This window comes from Aegilops tauschii, chromosome 1 (assembly GCF_002575655.3).
Source record: "Aegilops tauschii subsp. strangulata cultivar AL8/78 chromosome 1, Aet v6.0, whole genome shotgun sequence".
In the NCBI taxonomy this organism is placed as follows: domain Eukaryota; kingdom Viridiplantae; phylum Streptophyta; class Magnoliopsida; order Poales; family Poaceae; genus Aegilops; species Aegilops tauschii.
The window spans coordinates 357,263,609-357,286,471 of NC_053035.3; the positions used below are offsets into that span (position 1 = coordinate 357,263,609).

General features: G+C 42.4%; 1 protein-coding gene across 7 annotated transcripts; it reads right to left on the minus strand.

Moving 5' to 3' along the window:
- Window positions 1–11,954: 11,954 nt before the first annotated feature.
- On the minus strand, window positions 11,955–21,996 carry LOC109765672 (nucleoside hydrolase 3). 7 transcript variants are annotated; one of them, XR_005753721.3, is made up of 12 exons: window positions 21,696–21,996; window positions 17,942–18,121; window positions 17,690–17,800; window positions 16,912–17,247; window positions 15,940–16,120; window positions 15,548–15,835; window positions 14,698–14,820; window positions 13,858–14,055; window positions 13,520–13,755; window positions 13,235–13,439; window positions 12,818–13,123; window positions 11,955–12,445 (listed from the first exon to the last, which is right to left on the minus strand). XR_005753721.3 is itself a non-coding variant. In XM_020324456.4 (12 exons), exons 1-12 carry the CDS (start codon window positions 21,897–21,899, stop codon window positions 12,143–12,145), a joined length of 2,667 nt encoding a protein of 888 aa, XP_020180045.3. In that variant the 5' UTR covers window positions 21,900–21,955; the 3' UTR covers window positions 11,955–12,142. The 7 variants fall into 7 exon arrangements, 3 of the variants coding, with proteins under 3 accessions (XP_020180045.3, XP_020180044.1, XP_040242701.2); XM_020324456.4 differs by having other exon boundaries at window positions 15,944–16,120; window positions 21,696–21,955; XM_020324455.4 differs by lacking the exon at window positions 21,696–21,996 and adding an exon at window positions 18,373–18,714 and having other exon boundaries at window positions 15,944–16,120.
- Between the last annotated feature and the right edge of the window lie 867 nt (window positions 21,997–22,863).

The following is a 22,863-nucleotide window of genomic DNA, read 5'->3' on the forward strand; positions in this document are numbered from 1 at the left end:
TACGTATCCGGTTTGTGATTTAGAATCGTCCGGATCAGTGTCAAAGCTTGCATCAACGTAACCACTTACGATGAGCTCTTTGTCACCTCCATAAACGAGAAACATATCCTTAGTCCTTTTCAGGTATTTCAGGATGTTTTTGACCGCTGTCCAGTGATCCACTCCTGGATTACTTTGGTACCTCCCTGCTAAACTTATAGCAAGGCACACATCAGGTCTGGTACACAGCATTGCATACATGATAGAGCCTATGGCTGAAGCATAGGGAACATCTTTCATCTTCTCTCTATCTTCTGCAGTGGTCGGGTATTGAGTCTTACTCAATCTCACACCTTGTAGTACAGGCAAGAACCCTTTCTTTGCTTGATCCATTTTGAACTTCTTCAAAACTTTATCAAGGTATGTGCTTTGTGAAAGTCCAATTAAGCGTCTTGATCTATCTCTATAGATCTTAATGCCTAATATATATGCAGCTTCACCGAGGTCTTTCATTGAAAAACTCTTATTCAAGTATCCCTTTATGCTATCCAGAAATTCTATATCATTTCCAATCAGCAATATGTCATCCACATATAATATCAGAAATGCTACTGAGCTCCCACTCACTTTCTTGTAAATACAGGCTTCTCCAAAAGTCTGTATAAAACCAAATGCTTTGATCACACTATCAAAGCGTTTATTCCAACTCCGAGAGGCTTGCACCAGTCCATAAATGGATCGCTAGAGCTTGCACACTTTGTTAGCTCCCTTTGGATCGACAAAACCTTCCGGTTGCATCATATACAACTCTTCTTCCAGAAATCCATTCAGGAATGCAGTTTTGACATCCATTTGCCAAATTTCATAATCATAAAATGCGGCAATTGCTAACATGATTCGGACAGATTTAAGCATCGCTACGGGTGAGAAGGTCTCATCGTAGTCAATCCCTTGAACTTGTCGAAAACCTTTCGCAACAAGTCGAGCTTTATAGACAGTAACATTACCGTCAGCGTCAGTCTTCTTCTTGAAGATCCATTTATTTTCAATGGCTTGCCGACCATCGGGCAAGTCAACCAAAGTCCATACTTTGTTCTCATACATGGATCCCATCTCGGATTTCATGGCCTCAAGCCATTTTGCGGAATCTGGGCTCACCATCGCTTCTTCATAGTTCGTAGGTTCGTCATGGTCTAGTAACATAACCTCCAGAACAGGATTACCGTACCACTCTGGTGCGGATCTTAATCTGGTTGACCTACGAGGTTCAGTAATAACTTGATCTGAAGTTTCATGATCATTATCATTAACTTCCCCACTAATTGGTGTAGATGTCGCAGAAACTGGTTTCTGTGATGATCGACTTTCCAATAAGGGAGCAGGTACAGTTACCACATCAAGTTCTACTTTCCTCCCACTCACTTCTTTCGAGAGAAACTCCTTCTCTAGAAAGGATCCATTCTTAGCAACGAATATCTTGCCTTCAAATCTGTGATAGAAGGTGTACCCAACAGTCTCCTTTGGGTATCCTATGAAGACACATTTCTCCGATTTAGGTTCGAGCTTATCAGGTTGAAGTTTCTTCACATAAGCATCGCAACCCCAAACTTTAAGATATGACAACTTTGGTTTCTTGCCAAACCATAGTTCATAAGGTGTCGTTTGAACGGATTTTGATGGTGCCCTATTTAGAGTGAATGCAGCCGTCTCTAAAGCATAACCCCAAAACGATAGCGGTAAATCAGTAAGAGACATCATAGATCGCACCATATGTAGTAAAGTACGATTACGACGTTCGGACACACCATTACGCTGTGGTGTTCCGGGTGGCGTGAGTTGCGAAACTATTCCGCATTGTTTCAAATGTAGGCCAAACTCGTAACTCAAATATTCTCCTCCACGATCAGATCATAGAAATTTTATTTTCTTGTTACGATGATTTTCAACTTCACTCTGAAATTCTTTGAACTTTTCAAATGTTTCAGACTTATGTTTCATTAAGTAGATATACCCATATCTACTCAAATCATCTGTGAAGGTGAGAAAATAACGATATCCGCCACGAGTCTCAATATTCATCGGACCACATACATCTGTATGTATGATTTCCAATAAATCTGTTGCTCTCTCCATAGTTCCGGAGAATGGTGTTTTAGTCATCTTGCCCATGAGGCACGGTTCGCAAGTACCAAGTGATTCATAATCAAGTGATTCCAAAAGTCCATCAGTATGGAGTTTCTTCATGCGCTTTACACCGATATGACCTAAACGGCAGTGCCACAAATTAGTTGCACTATCATTATCAACTCTGCATCTTTTGGCTTCGACATTATGAATATGTGTGTCACTACTATCGAGATTCATTAAAAATAGACCACTCTTCAAGGGTGCATGACCATAAAAGATATTATTCATATAAATAGAACAACCATTATTCTCTGATTTAAATGAATAACCGTCTCGCATTAAACAAGATCCAGATATAATGTTCATGCTCAACGCTGGCACCAAATAACAATTATTTAGGTCTAATACTAATCCCGAAGGTAGATGTAGAGGTAGCGTGCCGACCGCGATCACATCGACTTTGGAACCATTTCCCACGCGCATCGTCACCTCGTCCTTAGCCAATCTTTGCTTAATCCGTAGCCCCTGTTTCGAGTTGCAAATATTAGCAACAGAACCAGTATCAAATACCCAGGTGCTACTGCGAGCATGAGTAAGGTACACATCAATAACATGTATATCACATACACCTTTGTTAACCTTGCCATCCTTCTTATCCGCCAAATACTTGGGGCAGTTCCGCTTCCAGTGACCAGTCTGCTTGCAGTAGAAGCACTCAGTTTCAGGCTTAGGTCCAGACTTGGGTTTCTTCTCCTGAACAGCAACTTGCTTGCTGTTCTTCTTGAAGTTCCCCTTCTTCTTCCCTTTGCCCTTTTTCTTGAAACTAGTGGTTTTACTGACCATCAACACTTGATGCTCCTTTTTGATTTCTACCTCCGCTGCCTTTAGCATTGCGAAGAGCTCGGGAATTGTCTTATTCATCCCTTGCATGTTATAGTTCATCACGAAGCTCTTGTAGCTTGGTGGCAGTGATTGAAGAATTCTGTCAATGACGCTATCATCCGGAAGATTAACTCCCAGTTGAATCAAGTGATTATTATACCCAGACATTTTGAGTATATGCTCACTGACAGAACTATTCTCTTCCATCTTGCAGCTGTAGAACTTATTGGAGACTTCATATCTCTCAATCCGGGCATTTGCTTGAAATATTAACTTCAACTCCTGGAACATCTCATATGCTCCATGGCGTTCAAAACGTCGTTGAAGACCCGGTTCTAAGCCGTAAAGCATGGCACACTGAACTATCAAGTAGTCATCAGCTTTGCTCTGCCAGACGTTCATAACTTCTGGTGTTGCTCTTGCAGGAGGCCTGGCACCTAGCGGCGCTTCCAGGACGTAATTCTTCTGTGCAGCAATGAGGATAATCCTCAAGTTACGGACCCAGTCCGTGTAATTGCTACCATCATCTTTCAACTTTGCTTTCTCAAGGAACGCATTAAAATTCAACGGAACAACAGCACGGGCCATTTATCTACAATTAACATAGACAAGCAAGATACTATCAGGTACTAAGTTCATGATAAATTCAAGTTCAATTAATCATATTACTTAAGAACTCCCACTTAGATAGACATCCCTCTAATCATCTAAGTGATTACGTGATCCAAATCAACTAAACCATGTCCGATCATCACGTGAGATGGAGTAGTTTCAATGGTGAACATCACTATGTTGATCATATCTACTATATGATTCACGCTCGACCTTTCGGTCTCCGTGTTCCGAGGCCATATCTGCATATTCTAGGCTCGTCAAGTTTAACCTGAGTATTCCGCGTGTGCAACTGTTTTGCACCCGTTGTATTTGAACGTAGAGCCTATCACACCCGATCATCACGTGGTGTCTCAGCACGAAGAACTTTCGCAACGGTGTATACTCAGGGAGAACACTTTTATCTTGAAATTTTAGTGAGAGATCATCTTATAATGCTACCGTCAATCAAAGCAAGATAAGACGCATAAAAGATTAACATCACATGCAATCAATATAAGTGATATGATATGGCCATCATCATCTTGTGCTTGTGATCTCCATCTCCGAAGCACCATCATGATCACCATCGCCACCGGCGCGACACCTTGATCTCCATCGTAGTATCGTTGTCGTCTCGCCAACTTATTGCTTTTACGACTATCGCTACCGCTTAGTGATAAAGTAAAACAATTACATGGCGATTGCATTGCATACAATAAAGCGACAACCATATGGCTCCTGCCAGTTGCCGATAACTCGGTTACAAAACATGATCATCTCATACAATAAAATATAGCATCATGTCTTGACCATATCACATCACAACATGCCCTGCAAAAACAAGTTAGACGTCCTCTACTTTGTTGTTGCAAGTTTTACGTGGCTGCTACGGGCTTAGCAAGAACCGTTCTTACCTACGCATCAAAAACACAACGATAGTTTGTCAAGTTGGTGCTGTTTTAACCTTCGCAAGGACCGGGCGTAGCCACACTCGGTTCAACTAAAGTGAGAGAGACAGACACCCGCCAGTCACCTTTAAGCAACGAGTGCTCGCAACGGTGAAACCAGTCTCGCGTAAGCGTACGCGTAATGTCGGTCCGGGCCGCTTCATCTCACAATACCGCTGAACCAAAGTATGACATGCTGGTAAGCAGTATGACTTATATCGCCCACAACTCACTTGTGTTCTACTCGTGCATAGCATCAACGCATAAAACCTGGCTCGGATGCCACTGTTGGGGAACGTAGTAATTTCAAAAAAATTCCTACGCACACGCAAGATCATGGTGATGCATAGCAACGAGAGGGGAGAGTGTTGTCCGCGTACCCTCGTAGACCAAAAGCGGAAGCGTTATCACAACGCGGTTGATGTAGTCGTACGTCTTCACGATCCGACCGATCAAGTACCGAACGCACGGCACCTCCGAGTTCAGCACACGTTCAGCTCGATGACGTCCCTCGAACTCCGATCCAGCCGAGTGTTGAGGGAGAGTTTCGTCAGCACGATGGCGTGGTGACGATGATGATGTTCTACCGACGCAGGGCTTCGCCTAAGCTCCGCAACGATATTATCGAGGTGTAATATGGTGGAGGGGGCACCGCACACGGCTAAAATATCGTATATCAATTATGTGTCCAGAGGTGCCCCCTGCCCCCGTATATAAAGGAGCAAGGGGGGAGGCCGGCCGTCCCTTGGGGCGCGCCAAGAAGGGGGGGGAGTCCTCCTCCTAGTAGGAGTAGGACTCCCCTTTCCTAGTCCAACTAGGAAGAGAGAAGGGGGAAGGAAAGAGAGGGAGAGGGAAAGAGGGGCCGCGCCCCCCTCCCCTAGTCCAATTCGGACTCCTCATGGGAGGGGGCGCGCCACCTCCTGGGCTGCTGCCCTCTCTCTCCCCTCAGGCCCACTATGGCCCAATACTTCCCCGGGGGGTTCCGGTAACCCCTCTGGCACTCCGGTTTTATCCGAAACTTCTCCGGAACACTTCCGGTGTCCGAATATAGTCGTCCAATATATCAATCTTTATGTCTCGACCATTTCGAGACTCCTCATCATGTCCGTGATCACATCCGGGACTCCGAACAACCTTCGGTACATCAAAACATATAAACTCATAATATAACTGTCATCGTAACTTTAAGCGTGCGGACCCTACGGGTTCGAGAACTATGTAGACATGACCGAGACACCTCTCCGGTCAATAACCAATAGTGGAACCTGGATGCTCATATTGGTTCCTACATATTCTATGAAGATCTTTATCGGTCAGACCGCATAACAACATACGTTGTTCCCTTTGTCATCGGTATGTTACTTGCCCGAGATTCGATCGTCGGTATCTCGATACCTAGTTCAATCTCGTTACCGGCAAGTCTCTTTACTCGTTCCGTAATACATCATCCCGCAACTAACTCATTAGTCACAATGCTTGCAAGGCTTATAGTGATGTGCATTACCGAGTGGGCCCAGAGATACCTCTCCGACAATCGGAGTGACAAATCCTAATCTCGAAATACGCCAACCCAACAAGTACCTTTGGAGACACCTGTAGAGCACCTTTATAATCACCCAGTTACGTTGTGACGTTTGGTAGCACACAAAGTGTTCCTCCGGTAAACAGGAGTTGCATAATCTCATAGTCATAGGAACATGTATAAGTCATGAAGAAAGCAATAGCAACATACTAAACGATCGAGTGCTAAGCTAACGGAATGGGTCAAGTCAATCACGTCATTCTCCTAATGAGGTGATCCCGTTAATCAAATGACAACTCATGTCTATGGCTAGGAAACATAACCATCTTTGATTAACGAGCTAGTCAAGTAGAGGCATACTAGTGACACTCTGTTTGTCTATGTATTCACACATGTATTATGTTTCCGGTTAATACAATTCTAGCATGAATAATAGACATTTATCATGATATAAGGAAATAAATAATACTTTATTATTGCCTCTAGGGCATATTTCCTTCACACCATACCTAGTTCAATATCGTTACCGACAAGTCTCTTTACTCGTTCCGTAATGCATCATCCCGCAACTAACTCATTAGTCACAATGCTTGCAAGGCTTATAGTGATGTGCATTACCGAGAGGGCCCAGAGATACATCTCCGATACACGGAGAGACAAATCCTAATCTCGATATATGCCAACTCAACAAACACCTTCGGAGACACCTGTAGAGCATCTTTATAATCACCCAGTTACGTTGTGACGTTTGATATCACACAAGGTGTTCCTCCGGTATTCGGGAGTTGCATAATCTCATAGTCAGAGGAACATGTATAAGTCATGAAGAAAGCAATAGCAATAAACTAAACGATCATAGTGCTAAGCTAACGAATGGGTCTTGTCCATCACATCATTCTCTAATGGTGTGATCCCGTTGATCAAATGGCAACACATGTCTATGGCTAGAAAACTTAACCATCTTTGATTAATGAGCTAGTCAAGTAGAGGCATACTAGGGACACTCTGTTTGTCTATGTATTCACGCATGTACTAAGTTTCCGGTTAATACAATTCTAGCATGAATAATAAACATTTATCATGATATAAGGAAATATAAATAACAGCTTTATTATTGCCTCTAGGGCATATTTCCTTCAGTCGACTATAGGGGGTGAGTGAATAGGGGACTACAAAATTTAACCATTTCTTAGTTGCTTTTAAGATTGAGGTATCTTAGATTCTCAAAAATCAAACTAAGCTAGCAACAAGATAAACAACTCAACACAATACAATACGAATGAAAGTAAATACATGGAATAGAGATAACCACAAGCGCAAAGACGAAGGTTTATCTTGAAGTTCATACCCTTGGGGGTGTTTAATATCCGCTAGGGAGGTGGAGGCCAACGAATGCCCTCGGCGACACCAAATGCCTTGCCCTTCTTCTCTAAGAGCCTCGGTTAACAAGCGCCCTTACTTTCTTCACTAGTGGGAGGTTTTTACATGACCTCCAAACCATCAAAAACTCTCCGGGAGTACAAAATCACACTTAGGAGGCCTCTGAGTGACACCAAACTCGCCAGGGTTACCCACAAAGCCAGGAGCAATATGAAGCACATAAACATGGGGTTAGTCAAAGCTTTGTTGGTGGAACCACAAATCTAAATCTTCAATTTCTTTTCATCTCAAGAAAAGGAAATTTTGGTCGGCTATAGAGGGAGGATGCAAGCTGAAGATGGTCAACTACGGTACATACTTCAGATCTGGTCACTACTCACTTGGATAAGAAGAGGGATTTATATATGCTCACTTCAAATATGCTACTTTCCAGATTTTGAGCAAACCCAGAGTCTCCGGGATAAAATGGATCCCTGGAAATACTTTGAGCTATCCATGAGTGCCTAACCGGATCAAGTCTAGATGTTTCGGGCCAAAACTTCAGGCAACATGCACATTCAAGTGCATATGAATTTTGGCTTTGGCACAACTGCCTCATAGGATTCATTTTTAGGCAAGAATCCCCACTTGTTCCATGTTCAATCCATATGTATAGTGGGATGTTTCCATTGACTCAAATAATGCACAAAACTAAGCATAATTGCATAAACACCATTTCTTCTGTTCTTTTTGTCATGGGGGTGTCAGACCACCTTTGCTTCACTTACAATGGGGCTAAATTACCAAAACCCGCGTAGGGACTAAGATGTCCTTTCACTTTGGAAGGAATTACTACAACATATGCTTCCACGAATTGATAACCATAAGTCACCCACTTAATAGAAACTTCTCAGTGTCTAGAAGCCTCTTGCGTTTCGGGGCGCAAAAATGGATCCACCAAGAGATCCACGAATCCATCCATTTTTTTAATGTCCTTTAGGTTTATTGTTTTTATTTTGACCTCATCATATTTTTCTTATTATAAAAAACTAAAACATCATTAGTATATACCCAAGTAAGAATCTATTTTGGATAAGTACCTATGTATTCCTATCATTCTCTGCTCAAGATTTTTTGGAATTCATAATTAAGAAGATCACAACATCTAAACTAAGGACGTAGATTGACAAAATTGATACATCCAAAAATATCATTAATTCCAAAGCATAATGATGTATTTTTATTGCAATTTATCATTTTATGGGAATAATTATATTTATTGCAGGATGTACACATATTCCTGTTTTCTCTTTGTGTGTGTACAAAACTCAACAAAATTGGATATATAAATTTATCTATTTGAAGTCCTTGTACAATGTGTGTCATGTTGTCTAACATATCGGTCCAATTTTGGATTGTTTCAAAGAAGTCCCTCTAAGGCCAGTTTCCATCAAAATGTAGGAAGTTACAACAGGATCAAAAGTAGCTTCCCTATTGAATATATAAGTTAGGCTTTCAAATCCCTCAATTTGGGGTTAGTACGAGTCAACAGATGCAAGTCAATATTTATAAAATCCAACCTCCCATTGGAGCCTGAGGAGGGTGATTGTATTTAATCTTTTCGTACTCTGCCTAATTGGACATGGTTGTTTACTTATATTGTTTAAAGGACATGGGAGGCTCTATAGTTGCCCAAGGTGAAAAGATTGAAGAGGTCAACAAGAGGTGTGGGGTGATAGGAGACTATAAGTTTTAGCTTTTCTCAACAACGTAAGGGATAGTGTAGATAAGTAAGTTCTCTAGCTATGCACTATGGTGGGAACGACCTAAATGTCACACTACCCAGATAGCAATCACATGCACAAAGTAAAGGAACTGGGAATTTAATAACTATAAGTTGGAGACAAGTATGTATGTCGAAGTTCACACTCTTGGAGGAGTGCTAATCTTTGTTGGAGGGGTGTGTACACCGAAGCTTCTCAAATGTCGTTGAGGCTCAACCTATCCTCCTTGAGCCTCCCAACAAAGGAAGGGATCCAATTCACTTGTAGTTCGTGTTGAGGTGACAAACAAAACTGTACAAACTTCTCCGGACCACACCATAGCTGGAAGCTTTTGAAAGGACTCCAACCATCTAGGAGCACCCACAACTCCAAGAGTTATAAGATCCATGACGGATTCAAGGGGGTTCAATCTTTTTTGCTTGGGGAAAGTGTAGACCAAGATCTATTGAAATCAATGGAGGAGAAAGAATGGAGTCGTCCCATTCCTCATGGGTAAGAAGGGAGGCTTATATAGACACCCCCCCCCCCAAAAAAAATCCAACTATTATGGAGTTGTCATGTGTTCCCCAAAGGTTCTAACCGGCTCATGGCAGTATTCGGGTAGCCTCTCGGGAAAACAGAGAGCTGCAACACACAGGGGTTGCAAGCCTATATTGTTCCTGGAGGTTGTTTTAGAAACAACATGAAGGTTCCAACCCCAGATATTTCAGGTTCTCTCCTAGGTTAACAAAGAGTTGCAACTCTATAGTCTGGAGCTTTCAGCGGACACCAGAGAAATGTAGAAATAATGATTTAAGGGGTGCTCTCTCTTGGCATTAGGTGATTTTGTGGGTGAAATGTGAGTTGATTCCCACCTATTTCTCCAAAGTGTACCATTTGTTTATAGTACGGCTTTCAAGAATCACCAGGATGTCATATATTTTCTATTTTTGAACAGGGGAAGGGGGGGGGGTGTCTCCGACCATGCTTGCTTGCCTTCAAATGTGCCAACACTGTGTAATCCATTAAAGCACATGGTTAGATCACTCTTCATCTGATGGAAAATACAATCTATCACGTCTATGGGATGGTTCATATCCATGGATTTTGCCCGGCGAGCACAAGCTCGTCGGTCGCCCGGCCTCCGCACTGCCAGTCGCCGACGTCACGGACCACACCTATGTCGCCCGGCTTTCCCCCGCCAAGGCACAACGCCTAGACCCGTTTCTCGGGGTCGCCGGACGTTGGCGTGATCGCGCCGTCCACCCCGCACCCCTCGGCCGTCATCGACCTCAATGTCACGCATGGGTCCGGCAACGGCGGCCGGCCGCCGTCCGTGGAGATGCAAAGAAAGCATGCACGACCACCGTTTACGGGCACCATGCCGTCCCCCCGCGTCTTGTTCGACGGAATGCCAACAACAACGCCACCGGTCGACGACCCCTTCTACAACCAGTTCATGGAGGATGTGATCTTCGAGGTTGGGCAGGGCCGTGCCTACGACCCCGACGAGACCCAAAGTCAGGATGGCCGCGCCCAGTACATTGCCGATGAAGAGGCCGACGACCGTGCTGACTACGACCATGGTGACTCGTGGCATGAAGACGATGATATCTATTGCGAAGGTGATGGTGATGAAGAAGAAAGCAATGACATTGATATTGGTGGCGAGCCATTGTTCATCGATGAGCTCACCCAAAGAGCGGAAGCACAAAAGAGGAGGAAGAGCATTCGCACGGGTTCATATACACAAGATGAGGACAAGTTGATTTGCCAATGTTGGATGAAGATTAGCCAAGATCCGACCAGCGCGCAACAAAAGGGCCTTGTTTTTTGGACGAGAGTCCACAAAACATTCCATGAAAGGAAGATGTTTGAAACGTTGTTCTTTTTTAAATATGGAGGCGGACAAGATGGGGCCAAACGATGCGGCCGCGCGCTGGGCGCACGGCCACCGCATCCCAGAGACACGCCCGGACACGACCCCATCGCCCTATCCAAAGGGACAAAATCCGGCCAAAGCGGACGTCCGTTTGGGGTCGCGCGGTGGAGTTGGCCTTAGTTTGAGCATGATTTGAGAAAATTTGAATATCCGGACCAGTTCACACATTTGATGACTAGCATTAGATGGCTAAAAATGTCCGCACCGTCCGTGTCTAAATATTAGGTGATCCGCGTTGGAGTTGCCCTCACGCCTCCCTCCCGGTTGTGCCTGCCCATGAAGCATTGCAACAAGTTGAACCCTGCGACAGCAGGGGAGCCGATAAACCTCCATGATGCCATCGTATTGCCTGCCATTTGCAGCGGCCTGCTTGACCCGGGTGGTTCCAAATCATCCACCAGTCGCCGAGAATTCCGACAAGCGATAGCTTTACCCACTGTTGGGTACTTCCTCTTTCCCCCGAGAATGAGAACATGTGTGGAAAATTAGATTGTGGTTGCAAGGCACCAGGGTGGACGAGTCCAAGGAACTTACTGCTCCGGTCTCAAAAGTTCAACGCATCTGTTCTGCTTGAGATGGGTGGCCAATTGAGTCCAGTGTTTATGCTGCTCCACGATCTTGACATGCCATATTTTTTAGAAAAAACTTTGAGAATTTTCCGCTGAATCATACTCCAATGAGATCTTCGAAGCTTTGTCGTGTCGGAGAGTCAAACATAGCAGCAATTCAAGGAAAACTGTAGGGTACAATGTTTTCTTCGCCAGGGGAACTTGATATGATACCGTTGAGCACATGATGGTTGTGATTTGTGAAGCAAAGAAAATGAGAAGAAAACAAAGTTGCTTTTAAGATATTTCATTGTGAAAAGGTAAATCTATTGTACCAGTGTAGTTACATACAGGTCCAAAAACTGCAAGAACTTTCCTATCAATGCTAAGAAGGAGCAAAGGGCTTACACTTTTCCGATAAGCTGGGGCATCTAATCCAGTAAGGAAAATGAACTTTTTATCATACTGTGTTAAAGTTGTCAGCGTACTCTCAAGTTATCTGGTTGCCTGCTCCACGATGCCCTCTGTTCTGTAAAACTACCAATAACGGCAGATCGCTCCATGTTGCCTAGATGGTTGGCAACTCGACTGTAATATTCGTCGCTATCGAAATCCTCTAGTACCTTCACCAAATTTGCACTCTGTTCGTTGACTACCACCTGTCCATCCGTGCTTGTTGTATTGTCAGCAATAATGCTTATTGGCTTCAGTAATAATGAATGTTCCATGTTTGATCCTTCCACCAAATAAACAGCACCAAGTAGTTCTCCCAGAAATATACCCTACGATTATGACAATTCATGGGCCAAAAAATATGATAAGTACTTCTTAAAAAAGTATTGAATCATGTATAAAAGTAAACTACAGCAATTTGAGATGGAATAGTTGTGGTCTTGCGGGTTTGGTATCCTCGGTATTGGTTAAAACAATATAAGCATGGCCCTTGGGCTCCTCAAAAATCAAAATCAAAATTCGATGGTCAGAAATCATGACGCACGTACACAGAAAGTAAGTACGCCAGTTCGTCGGCAGGAGCAATTTGAAATATAACCAGTTCAGACAGCAAGGAAGCTGATATAAACTATGAACTTTTCTTTTCTTTTTGAAAATTAGTAAGTTGTAACAAATGAACAGAAGGAGCCGAAGACCTTTACCATATGATGGTACAGCCGGTGCTTCTGTTGCAAGTCATGCAGCAATGACAACAAGTGGAGGACAAAACTTGATTCTGGAGTATTTTCAGCATACTCCAGAGATTCAAGGAGAGTCTGAAAGGAAGAAGCTTTTCTCTGAGAGCTAAGAGGAATCAAAGTGATATCCATAGTGGATTCTAGAACTACTTTCGCAGCTAGGGGATCAAGAAACAGATTGAACTCCGCATATCTATTAGATGGAACAGTGAACACGTTGCCGTTTGAATCATTTTCATCTCTGATATGGCCTCCAACAACATATACACTCTGCAGAAGAGAGAAACATGTAATTCAATATTAACAGTGCTAAAGATGACGTTATCATAGTTCAAAATGCAGTTCATATTGCATGAAACCAAAAGATATAAAACAACTGACCTTTATTACAGAACTTGCATTCCTGTCAGAGAGCACAATATTGGCCAAATTTGTAAGAGGTCCATTGGTAAGTATAGTGATCTTCTCACTTGGATCAAGTTGCTTTTTAACAGACTGCCAAACTTCAAAAGCCAATGGTTGCCGAAGTTCCGGATTACCAGTATTTCTAGGAGCGCCATGTTCTACTGAATTTTCAGCAGTGTACCTAATAATTCAAATAACAGGGTTATAAATATTAGACCACATTCATTACTCAGATTTGGGTCATTTGGTAGAAGGACATACCTTCTAGGACTTCGTGGCAAAGACCGAGCTAGTCCATACAGAGTGTCAGAGTCGAGAAGTCCACCACTCCCTTGGGGAATAGCACTGACATACTTGCAGCCAAGGATTCCAGTGCCTAACGCGGTGGAAGTGCCACGGCCAACAGGAATGTCATCACGACCCATCATATGTAGAATGTCATAAACGATATCAATAGTTGCGGCATTCGCCCAACCATTGCCGCTGACGAAAATCCCCTACAGCCATGATAGCAAACGTACTGTTGTAGAGAAAAATAGAGACAAAAATCATTTTATTGTACGGAGGCACATTACTGCATCGTCGCAGACAATTGGTACCTTCAAATCTATTTCTTCAACAGGCGCCTTCAAGAGATATATAAGGGAGACGAAATCTCCAGCACTCATGTCCATATCAAAGATGGTTACTTTCCCTCTACTTTTGTTAACAAAGTTTGGTTTGTAAAGAACCTCTCTGTAGAATGGAAATTGTGCTGTAATGTCGAAACGGCCTGTGTTATCACGGAGAGTTAAGACCTGCAGGCCACAGTTCAGCTATTACTATAATAAGAACCAATATGACACACACAAATGATTGCTGACATGCTTAGAGGCAGATTTTGTTTCATGTTACATGTATGTGAGTGCAATGTGCATTGACTCCTTCATATTGTTTTCTAAAAGATCTTATATTTCTTTACAGAGGGAGTACAACTCTGTGACTGGAGACATAGTTTAGGTTGCTCTTAGGTAAGTACAAAAGGCTAATGGCAATGGACATCCAGGGTAAAGCAGCAATACGGGGCTGGCTTAATGAAAGTCAAATATTTATTCTTTCGGTATGGCACTCTAAGCTCAGGAGTGGCGCTCACCCCAAATCCATTTTGGGGAGGTTTTCTGATGTAGGATAAACAAGCTCAAAATCAGAAGTTAAATTGAATTATCAAGAATACATTGGAGGAATATGGATGTAACTTGCCTATTGTTACATAAGGAATCAAATTAGTTGGAAGCTGTACGTGATAATTATATTGTTTTTCCTTAAAACTAAGACAATTGCACTGTACAGGCTACATTGATATTTTTCAAGAAATTGCAAAACTTGTGTCTCGAAGAGAACTGTTAACCTTGTGAGTTGTGAATCATACGGCCTGCAAGGTCGTGTTGCATGGGGCTTACCTCTAGGAAGCTCTTGAAAAATTCCCTATCCAAACGGCTATTTTTATCCACATTTGATTTAGCCTTTGTGGCAACACGAACACGGACTGCTTCTAGACCAGAAATTTCCTTAGTGTATCCATCCTGAGAACAAATATTAATTAGCCAAACTTGTCATACACAGTACAATTTGTTAATTCACTTGCAACATGGGAACACTCTTCATCCACCATTAAACAGCAACTTCTGCACCATTCTCCTACTTCATTTCATCATTACTATCTCCATTCATAAATACAAAAAACTTCCTAGAAAACGTGCAGTCAAAATTTCCTAACTTTGACTTGCAATATAAAATAAATTTGGATTGGTGAGGCATAAATTAAATAATTAGATTTGTCACCAGAAGTATTCACGTAATATATAATTTCATACTTTTCGTTAACATATACGTATAAAATGTCAGGGTGGACCCACAAGAAATTTGGAGTGGGGGCATTTACTATGAATTTCTTTTAAAATTAAGCATTTTTTCTCAAGTATTTAAAAAGATATTTGAAATTTGAGCCATTTTTGGGTCTGCCCCTGTAAAAAGCGACGGTCAAAGATACATGTTGGAGGCTGTGTCAGAGTGTCTAAAACATCACCAATTTCCCAACAGAGGTAGTAAATTGTATATATATTAAAATCACAACTTGAGTTCCGTTGAACAGTCCTTTTTTACATTTTGTTTTGGGCAATAGCAGGACATGGTAGATAAACATACGGGTCAGAGAAAATTTAATGTAGCTTCATTGAAATTAATGTAAGTCCACTATATTTTATATAAACAAATTGTGCAACTGTAAAAATCAATTTGACTATACCATACCTCACATCTCCCTTTCCTACTTCCCTCTATAATACAGAAGCTATCTACAATTCCAGTTTGAACATGACCACTATGAACTCCACCCTTTTTAAGACCAAACTTGGGAACAGCATGACCATCGAATAATGGATTTGAGCCATCATATATGCCATATGGTTCATTTGAAGTTATTACTGTAATGTTCATGTATTCCAGCTCAGCAAAATCATTTCCATGCAGGCAGTCCTTGTCATTGCGCATGCCAGATATGGCTACACCAGAAGTAAAGGAATCCCACATAAAATAGCTCTGCATTAGGCCAAGAAAACAAAAAGGAAATGGTAAGGAAAAAATAAGAAAAATCCTATGTTATACTGAATTAAGTTTAATTTGCAAGGGCGAAGAATATGAACCTACTGCATGGAATTGATCATCAGACCATGTGTCTCGAGCCATTTTCAATGACTTGAAACAGTATTCTGCCTCGAATGTACTTTGGTGTTGTTGGAATGCATAAAAGAACTCTTCATTGACTGGAATCGTATTAGTTGCATCAAGAGGGACAAGTGTGATTGGAATGCCAGAATGAAACACCTGAAGTGGTAACATATTAGATAATTTATTGGCGTACTAAAGAGACACAGTTGTGAATAAAGACAGGTTCCGGTATAATCTAGGTATTATATTAAGTATGAAAGGTCAAGTTCATATACCAGTAACAAACACCTAATGCTTATCACGACAGAAGAATAATAGCTCCTGGCGTTTTTTAACATGAAACAAATATGAGGGATGCCTAGGAGGAACTAGGCACCGAACTTTATTTTTTTAGAACGAAGGCTCGAGAGAGAGCCCGGCTTTGAATTAACAAAGCCATCAACCGGCCAGGAGTTACATCGGACAGCACCTTACAAGAGGAAAAAGAAAAAGACGGCAGATACATGGTGCTACTAGACAACTTACAAACCTCGACAACACCGAACTTTATTAAGTGAGAAGTAATGATTGAACCCAAGCTGGCTACCCCATCAGTAATGCTAACTCCCAGCATCGATACAGAAACAAATTCACTCTCATTCTGAATTCTTCTATACATAGCTATTTGCACTAGAATCTACAATATGATTGTGCGGGCACTTAATCACAAAAGGGAAGTAATAAATCTACTGTGTATGTCAGCATGGATTTTTTTTACTAATATTAGCCTAAGAATGTATTACAGAAACTAGAAGACAAGAAATGAGACCTGACTATGGCTTTGCTCCTTGGGAGGAATTTCCAAATATAGAGATACAGATTTGTCGGAAATAAGAAATTCCACTTTCAAAGTTTAAGCAAACAAAAAGGGTAAGACAGACGGCCTCTTTCAAATCTAAGACGTATACCTGATATGCAGCAAAAGGATCTCCAAATATGTTGAATTCTGCATAGGGATTGGTACTGTAGCTAGAAAACAGGTTACCAATATCGCCGCATTGCTGTGGTGTACAAGCTGTGGTAACATCTTTTGGACAGCAACCTGTCGGGTTCTTCGATCTCACACCACCACCCATAGTGTATATGTGTTTGACATTTCCTTTCAGGTGTGGATAAGTCATGAGGAAAATGGCAAAGTTTGTATGTGACCCTGTGAGAATGACGGTTGTAGGGCCAGCAGATATTGTGTCGATCATTACTTGCTGTGTTGTAGGTTGCTGAAATGGTATATATCTTCTGTTTCCCTGCTTTATGGATTAAAAATTGCTAACTTGGAGCTGGTAATGAATAAACAGATAAGCAGAGTACCACGGCATATTTCTTACGGAAAGGACACTAATGTGATGGTGTGATATCATAAGTATTCCTCAAATTGCATTGTTTGGCCCCAGGGCTGGTTCGCCACGGACGATATACATATTCTTTCTGTGAGGGCAACAAAAACATTTTCGCTATATTGTGTCTTTTTATCAGACAGTGTTTTCACTTATCACCACAGATTCTCCATAATCAGCTTGTCCTAAAACTACCCAAACATCAGGTCAAATATGACCAGTTTCCGGAGACATTAGACAAATAAACAACTTTTGATTTATAATGCAGCAGTGGACAATCGACCAATCTTTTGAACATCAAAATGCAATACCTGTACAAAGGGGAATGTAAAATTATGCACGCGGCATATACCTGCGGAAGGAAGCTCCTCCTAATTCCCCAGTTTGTGTCAATGTCCAACCGTCCACCACCTTCCAGAGGAACAGCTTTTCTGTACCGGCAGTCCCCGACGGTTGTGATCCCCTAAAGTTTAACCTGTACATTAGTACCTACATTTCGAAAAAGAGAATCACCTAGAAAAAGATTTAGATGTCTTTCCTTGATAAATTATACCTAAATTATACCACTTATAACGGCACAGCAACTGGATGAGAAAACACATACCTGGTCAATCAGAGGTAAATAACCGCCAACGTTGGGATATATGGTGCCGGCATCTGATATCCCACCGTCGCCACCAATGCCAACCAGAATGTCGTCGCGGCCCATCATGTAGAGGATATCATAGAGATGATTCACAGCATGCCCGGCATCACTCCACGCGTTCACATTGATGGTAACTGCCTGCAAATGCATAGAAAAGAAGCAATTTGTCATGTTATTGTGAACAACCGCAAGAGAACCATCTACTGCTATCGTCAAACATGTCGTCAGAAATTTACAGAATTGCAACCAGTACCAGAAAATTCATCCTAGTGTAACAAGATCACAAAATCACAACCACCTCCTAAGACAGCTCTCCGATTCGAGCTAGATCTTTCCATTGTTCTTGAGTGGTTAGCGAGAAGAAATGAATGACTGCCTCGATTTCTCACCGTTAATTCTCTTTGTTGCCCGGGAACGCGCAAGATTCAACCTAACCCCTTCGAGCGCCCCCTCCCACGCGCGCTGAAAGACGGGGGGCGCCACCATCGCCGCCCCATTTCGATGAGCCTGCACCCGACGCTGCGCCGCCACCTTGGTCCTCACAGCCAGATATTGCCCTCAGCATCGCCCACTGGCACACACGCTAGTACGCTACCAAGTCTCGGTACGTCCGCGTGGCAGTGGGGGCGTCGCCGGATCCTCGCCGACGGCGGCCGACCTTTTTTTTCTGAGGGAACCGACGGCGGCCCGACTTCGCCGTCAGCCATCATCAATCGCGAGAAGTGGGTAACTCGTCCAGTTCACAAGTTTTGAGCCCACGGCCCAAATCCACCACAATCAGCAGAAAACCTGCTACCTCTGTTTTTTTCTGTATTTGGGCCGGCTCCTGCCTGAGCATTCTTCTTTTCAGGGACTGGAATTCTTTTTTTTCACTATGATTAATAAAGTGTGTTTAGATTCAAAAAAAAACTTCCTCCCCATTTTTCCCTCAAACAAACAAAAATCTTCCTCCCCATTTCCAAATCACAGCACATACTAGATGATACCCCGTACACAAAAAAAAGATGATACATGTGTTCTAGGGGAAAAAACAAGAAGATACCTCACGTGTTGCTGCAGGAATTGGTATTTTGATGAGATTTGATTGTTTGGGATTTGAATATGAGAATGAAGGCTAAAAATACATAATATTTGTTTTATTTGATTATTATATAGTTTTGAAATATTTATATAATATCCCACAATGTTTTTATAAAATAAAATTAGTATTTCTTATGAATGTTAAGAGAAATACAGTGGGTTGATAAAGTAGGATGTGTGCATGTTGAGAGAAATAGTACATAAAAAATATTTCCCATACATGTTGAAAAAAATATAGGTAGTGGGGTTAATGAGGTGTGTGCATGTTTAGATCAATATTAGTAGTGAGAATCAACTACTTAAGTATGTAGGATTCAACTCAAAAGGAAACATACTGCATATTAGAATTTTTTAAGTCAAATTTCATAAACTTTGACAAAGAATATTAAAAAAATATTAACATCAGATTCATCATGAAATCTTTATTTTATTTCTATAAACTTGGTCACACAATTTGACTTTGGAAAAAAAAAATTCCAATATGCAATATAGAATTAGTTTCAAATCCTCCCCCCCCCCCCCCCCCCCCCCCGAAATGGTATTTAGACATTGACACGGTTTCTGAAGTGTACAGTTTTGACAACAATTATATATTGTAAGTATGTCCACAGTACCCAACAAAATCATACTCCCTCCGTTCTAGAAATTTTTGAGATAATGCATGCATATGATTTTTACTATGTTCACTTGCAAATCTTGCACAAGTAGGGAGAGCACATTCTAACATCGTATGTCAGGTAGAGGTTAATTGATTTCTAGAGCTTTTATTCACGTTGAGCCACGTAATTAAAATTGCATTACATATTATATTCATCTTATGCATTACAAAATATTGTATCCATCTTATGTGCCACGGATCTTTCCCAGGCAAACGCATATCGATTTCCTAAATTTTCTCTGACATTTCATAGTTTTAAAAGACAGGTATCGCTTTCATTCACATTTTCCCAATTTGATAAACTAGCAGTAACATTTGCACACAAAAAACAAACCAATTCCATCCATATTTTAATTTCCGCTGGCGTACTGCAGATGCATAGCACACTTCCTAGAAATATTCTTCTCAAAAAGAAATTGAAGCGGTAGACAAAGTATACATTAGGTAGCACAAATATAGTCCCACAAAAATATTCTATTCAGATAAAACTCATAGTGCCCACTCCATGATAATGAGAAAAGGAATCAGAACTGTTCACCCGAAAGAAAAAAAGAGTATCAGAAACTGTTAATATCTATACCATCTTCAAAGTTCCAACCGCCCAACCTCAAGAAATACATTTTGTACTTCACTTATTTCCTTTGGCCAGATTACTTTTGGGAGATATGGGCATATGGCGCTCACATATGTGTGGCAGTGTAATATAGTAAGGCAAAAGTTAAGATTCTCCATCACCGTCTTGTCAACATCGATCACTAGCTTGTACTTTAGTTATGATGATGCCTGGCTAATGACACAGCCACAGACCAGCTAAATTCGGATTAGTTTATTGGGTCAAACTTTGCAGTTAGAAGGTTCTGCCTTCGTTTCTCTGCACAAATACGAATTTGTCATCCAACCAGTGTCTCCGGGACAGTTGTAGCTCAACTAGTTTAGAAAGTGATCGGTATCCGGTTCCGGACGTTGTAGTGATCGAAAACTTGGATTGGAGGATTCATGAGTTGCAAATTCAGGTAACGAGATGATGCTTGTCCTCACACCTTAGGTCTAATTTGGAAAATACAATGTTTTTATTCTTTCAGGGAATATTCTAGTAAATATTTGTCGTAGCGCTCCAGGAATGAACAGCAGATTGTTATAAGTACTTGAAAATGACAATTTTTTGAAAAAATACACGCAAATTGTCATGCCTACTATATGCTTTAAATTTTCATAAAAAATACTTTTCGTGTCGTGAGAGAAAAAAAAATCAATGATGTACTAGAAAGCAAAACAACATAAATTTACATAACGCGCAAAACCTGTCGATTTCTATGATTTATTTAAAAGTATCCGCAAAAACAAAATCATAATTGGATAGTCAATTCTCGCTAATAATCCACCCCCTTGAATTTCACTTTGTGGACCCTTCCCTTGTGTTTCCAACCAGATGTTGCCACCTTGGCCCGTAAGTTCAATTTCGTGGAATTAGTCTGTAGGTGTAGCAAAACTCGTGAACATGATTCTTTGTGCAGTCAGAGTCCATTTGTTCTACTGCACAACTACATGGTTAGTCAACAGGCACGGTTTTGTCTGGCCATGTTTAGTCATCTCACGTCGCTCATATGTATGAACAGTCGTTCTTTTAAACTAGCGATCATGATCATGATTTAACTGTCTTGGTGCATTGATGCTTCAGTCATGAACATATATATCTACGCAGAAAGTTCTAACATCGACTCGTTTCATTCCGCTTCTTGATAATTAGTAGTTGATCTCACAAAGCCATATGCATGCTGGTTAACCGACGACGTCTTGTCAAATGGGGCTAGAAGGCATAGATTCCCGTCTTAAATCAACCGGTGAAAGGCATCCAACTATCGGTCGACATAGCTAATGCAAAACCACATATGATTGCGACGCAAGAAATGAAAGAGGTAATCAAGGAAGATCATATCGCTGGTAATTTGCAGGCCACCGCAGCGCTACACATACCTTGAGCTCGAACTCGGAGCGGTTCTGCTTGAGGATGTACATGAGCGCCAAGAGGTCGTCGGTGTCCATGTCCGTGTCCAGCAGAATCCGCTGCGGCGCCGCCTGATCCGTCGCCGCGCCACCCGCTGCCACCGCCGCCGCCAAGACCATGATGACAACCACGGCCGCCGCCATCGTCCTCCTCCACTTCTCCATGCCAACCATACCACCCCCACCCCCAAGAAAGAACTGGCAGCTAGCTAGTAGCAAAGACTGGGCGATCGAGCTACGGCCATGGCGAGCTATTAAATGCACGCTCGGCGAGAGAGGGGAGGCCATGGCCCATGGCCTACGGCCAGTGGAATCTTAGGGGTATCTCACGATTAGTCTTGTCACTTACCGACCTTCCCCTTGTAGTTGTAGTGCACATGGTTATTCTGGGTGCGTCCTGTGTTGCACGGTACACTCCTCCCGATCTCGTGCCATTCCAGCGTTCGGTGCTACGCCATGCCATGCCATGTATGCTACTCGGGTCTCTGTCAAGCACCCACGCGATTGCCGGCCAGCGTGGCGTTCGGAGGCGCTGCATTATTTGGGACCGCCGCCGGCGTGGCCGCCGCCCGCCGCTAGCTCCCAAGTCCCAGGCGTCGGGACAAGCTGCGTCAGGGGAAGAAGACAAGGTCGCCAGTTTGAGATTGGTGGGCGGAAAGATAAGGGGCTTTCCTTGGCCGAACGAATTATACTAATCGTCAGGTTCCCGTGATTGTTCTTGCAGTCAGGGGTGGAGTGTACTTCTCTGCATTATTTTTAGCTCGTGAGATGCAGAGAAAATGGAAGGAAAATGAGGTCACAGGTTGACGGCTCAGGACCGAGCATGCATAGCGGAGGATTCAAGGCTGCGTGGGTGTGATTAGCATGAGGCACCAAATTATTGAGCAGGCGTTGTGGTCAGTTGAGCCGTGATATCTGCGAGATGGTTGTACTATGTAGATTTAATTAGTTTGCTTGTGCAGGCTTGCAGAGAGGCTTGTGTTGCTGTTTGAGCATCTCCAGCCGCACCCGGGGGCCTTTTTTTCATCGGCGCAAAAAAAAAAAATCGCCCAATCGCGCCTCTAGGACGTTGAATTCTGCCGGTTTGGACTATTTTTTGGCCCAGTGATCTCAGGCTGAACCCATCGCACTGGGAGGG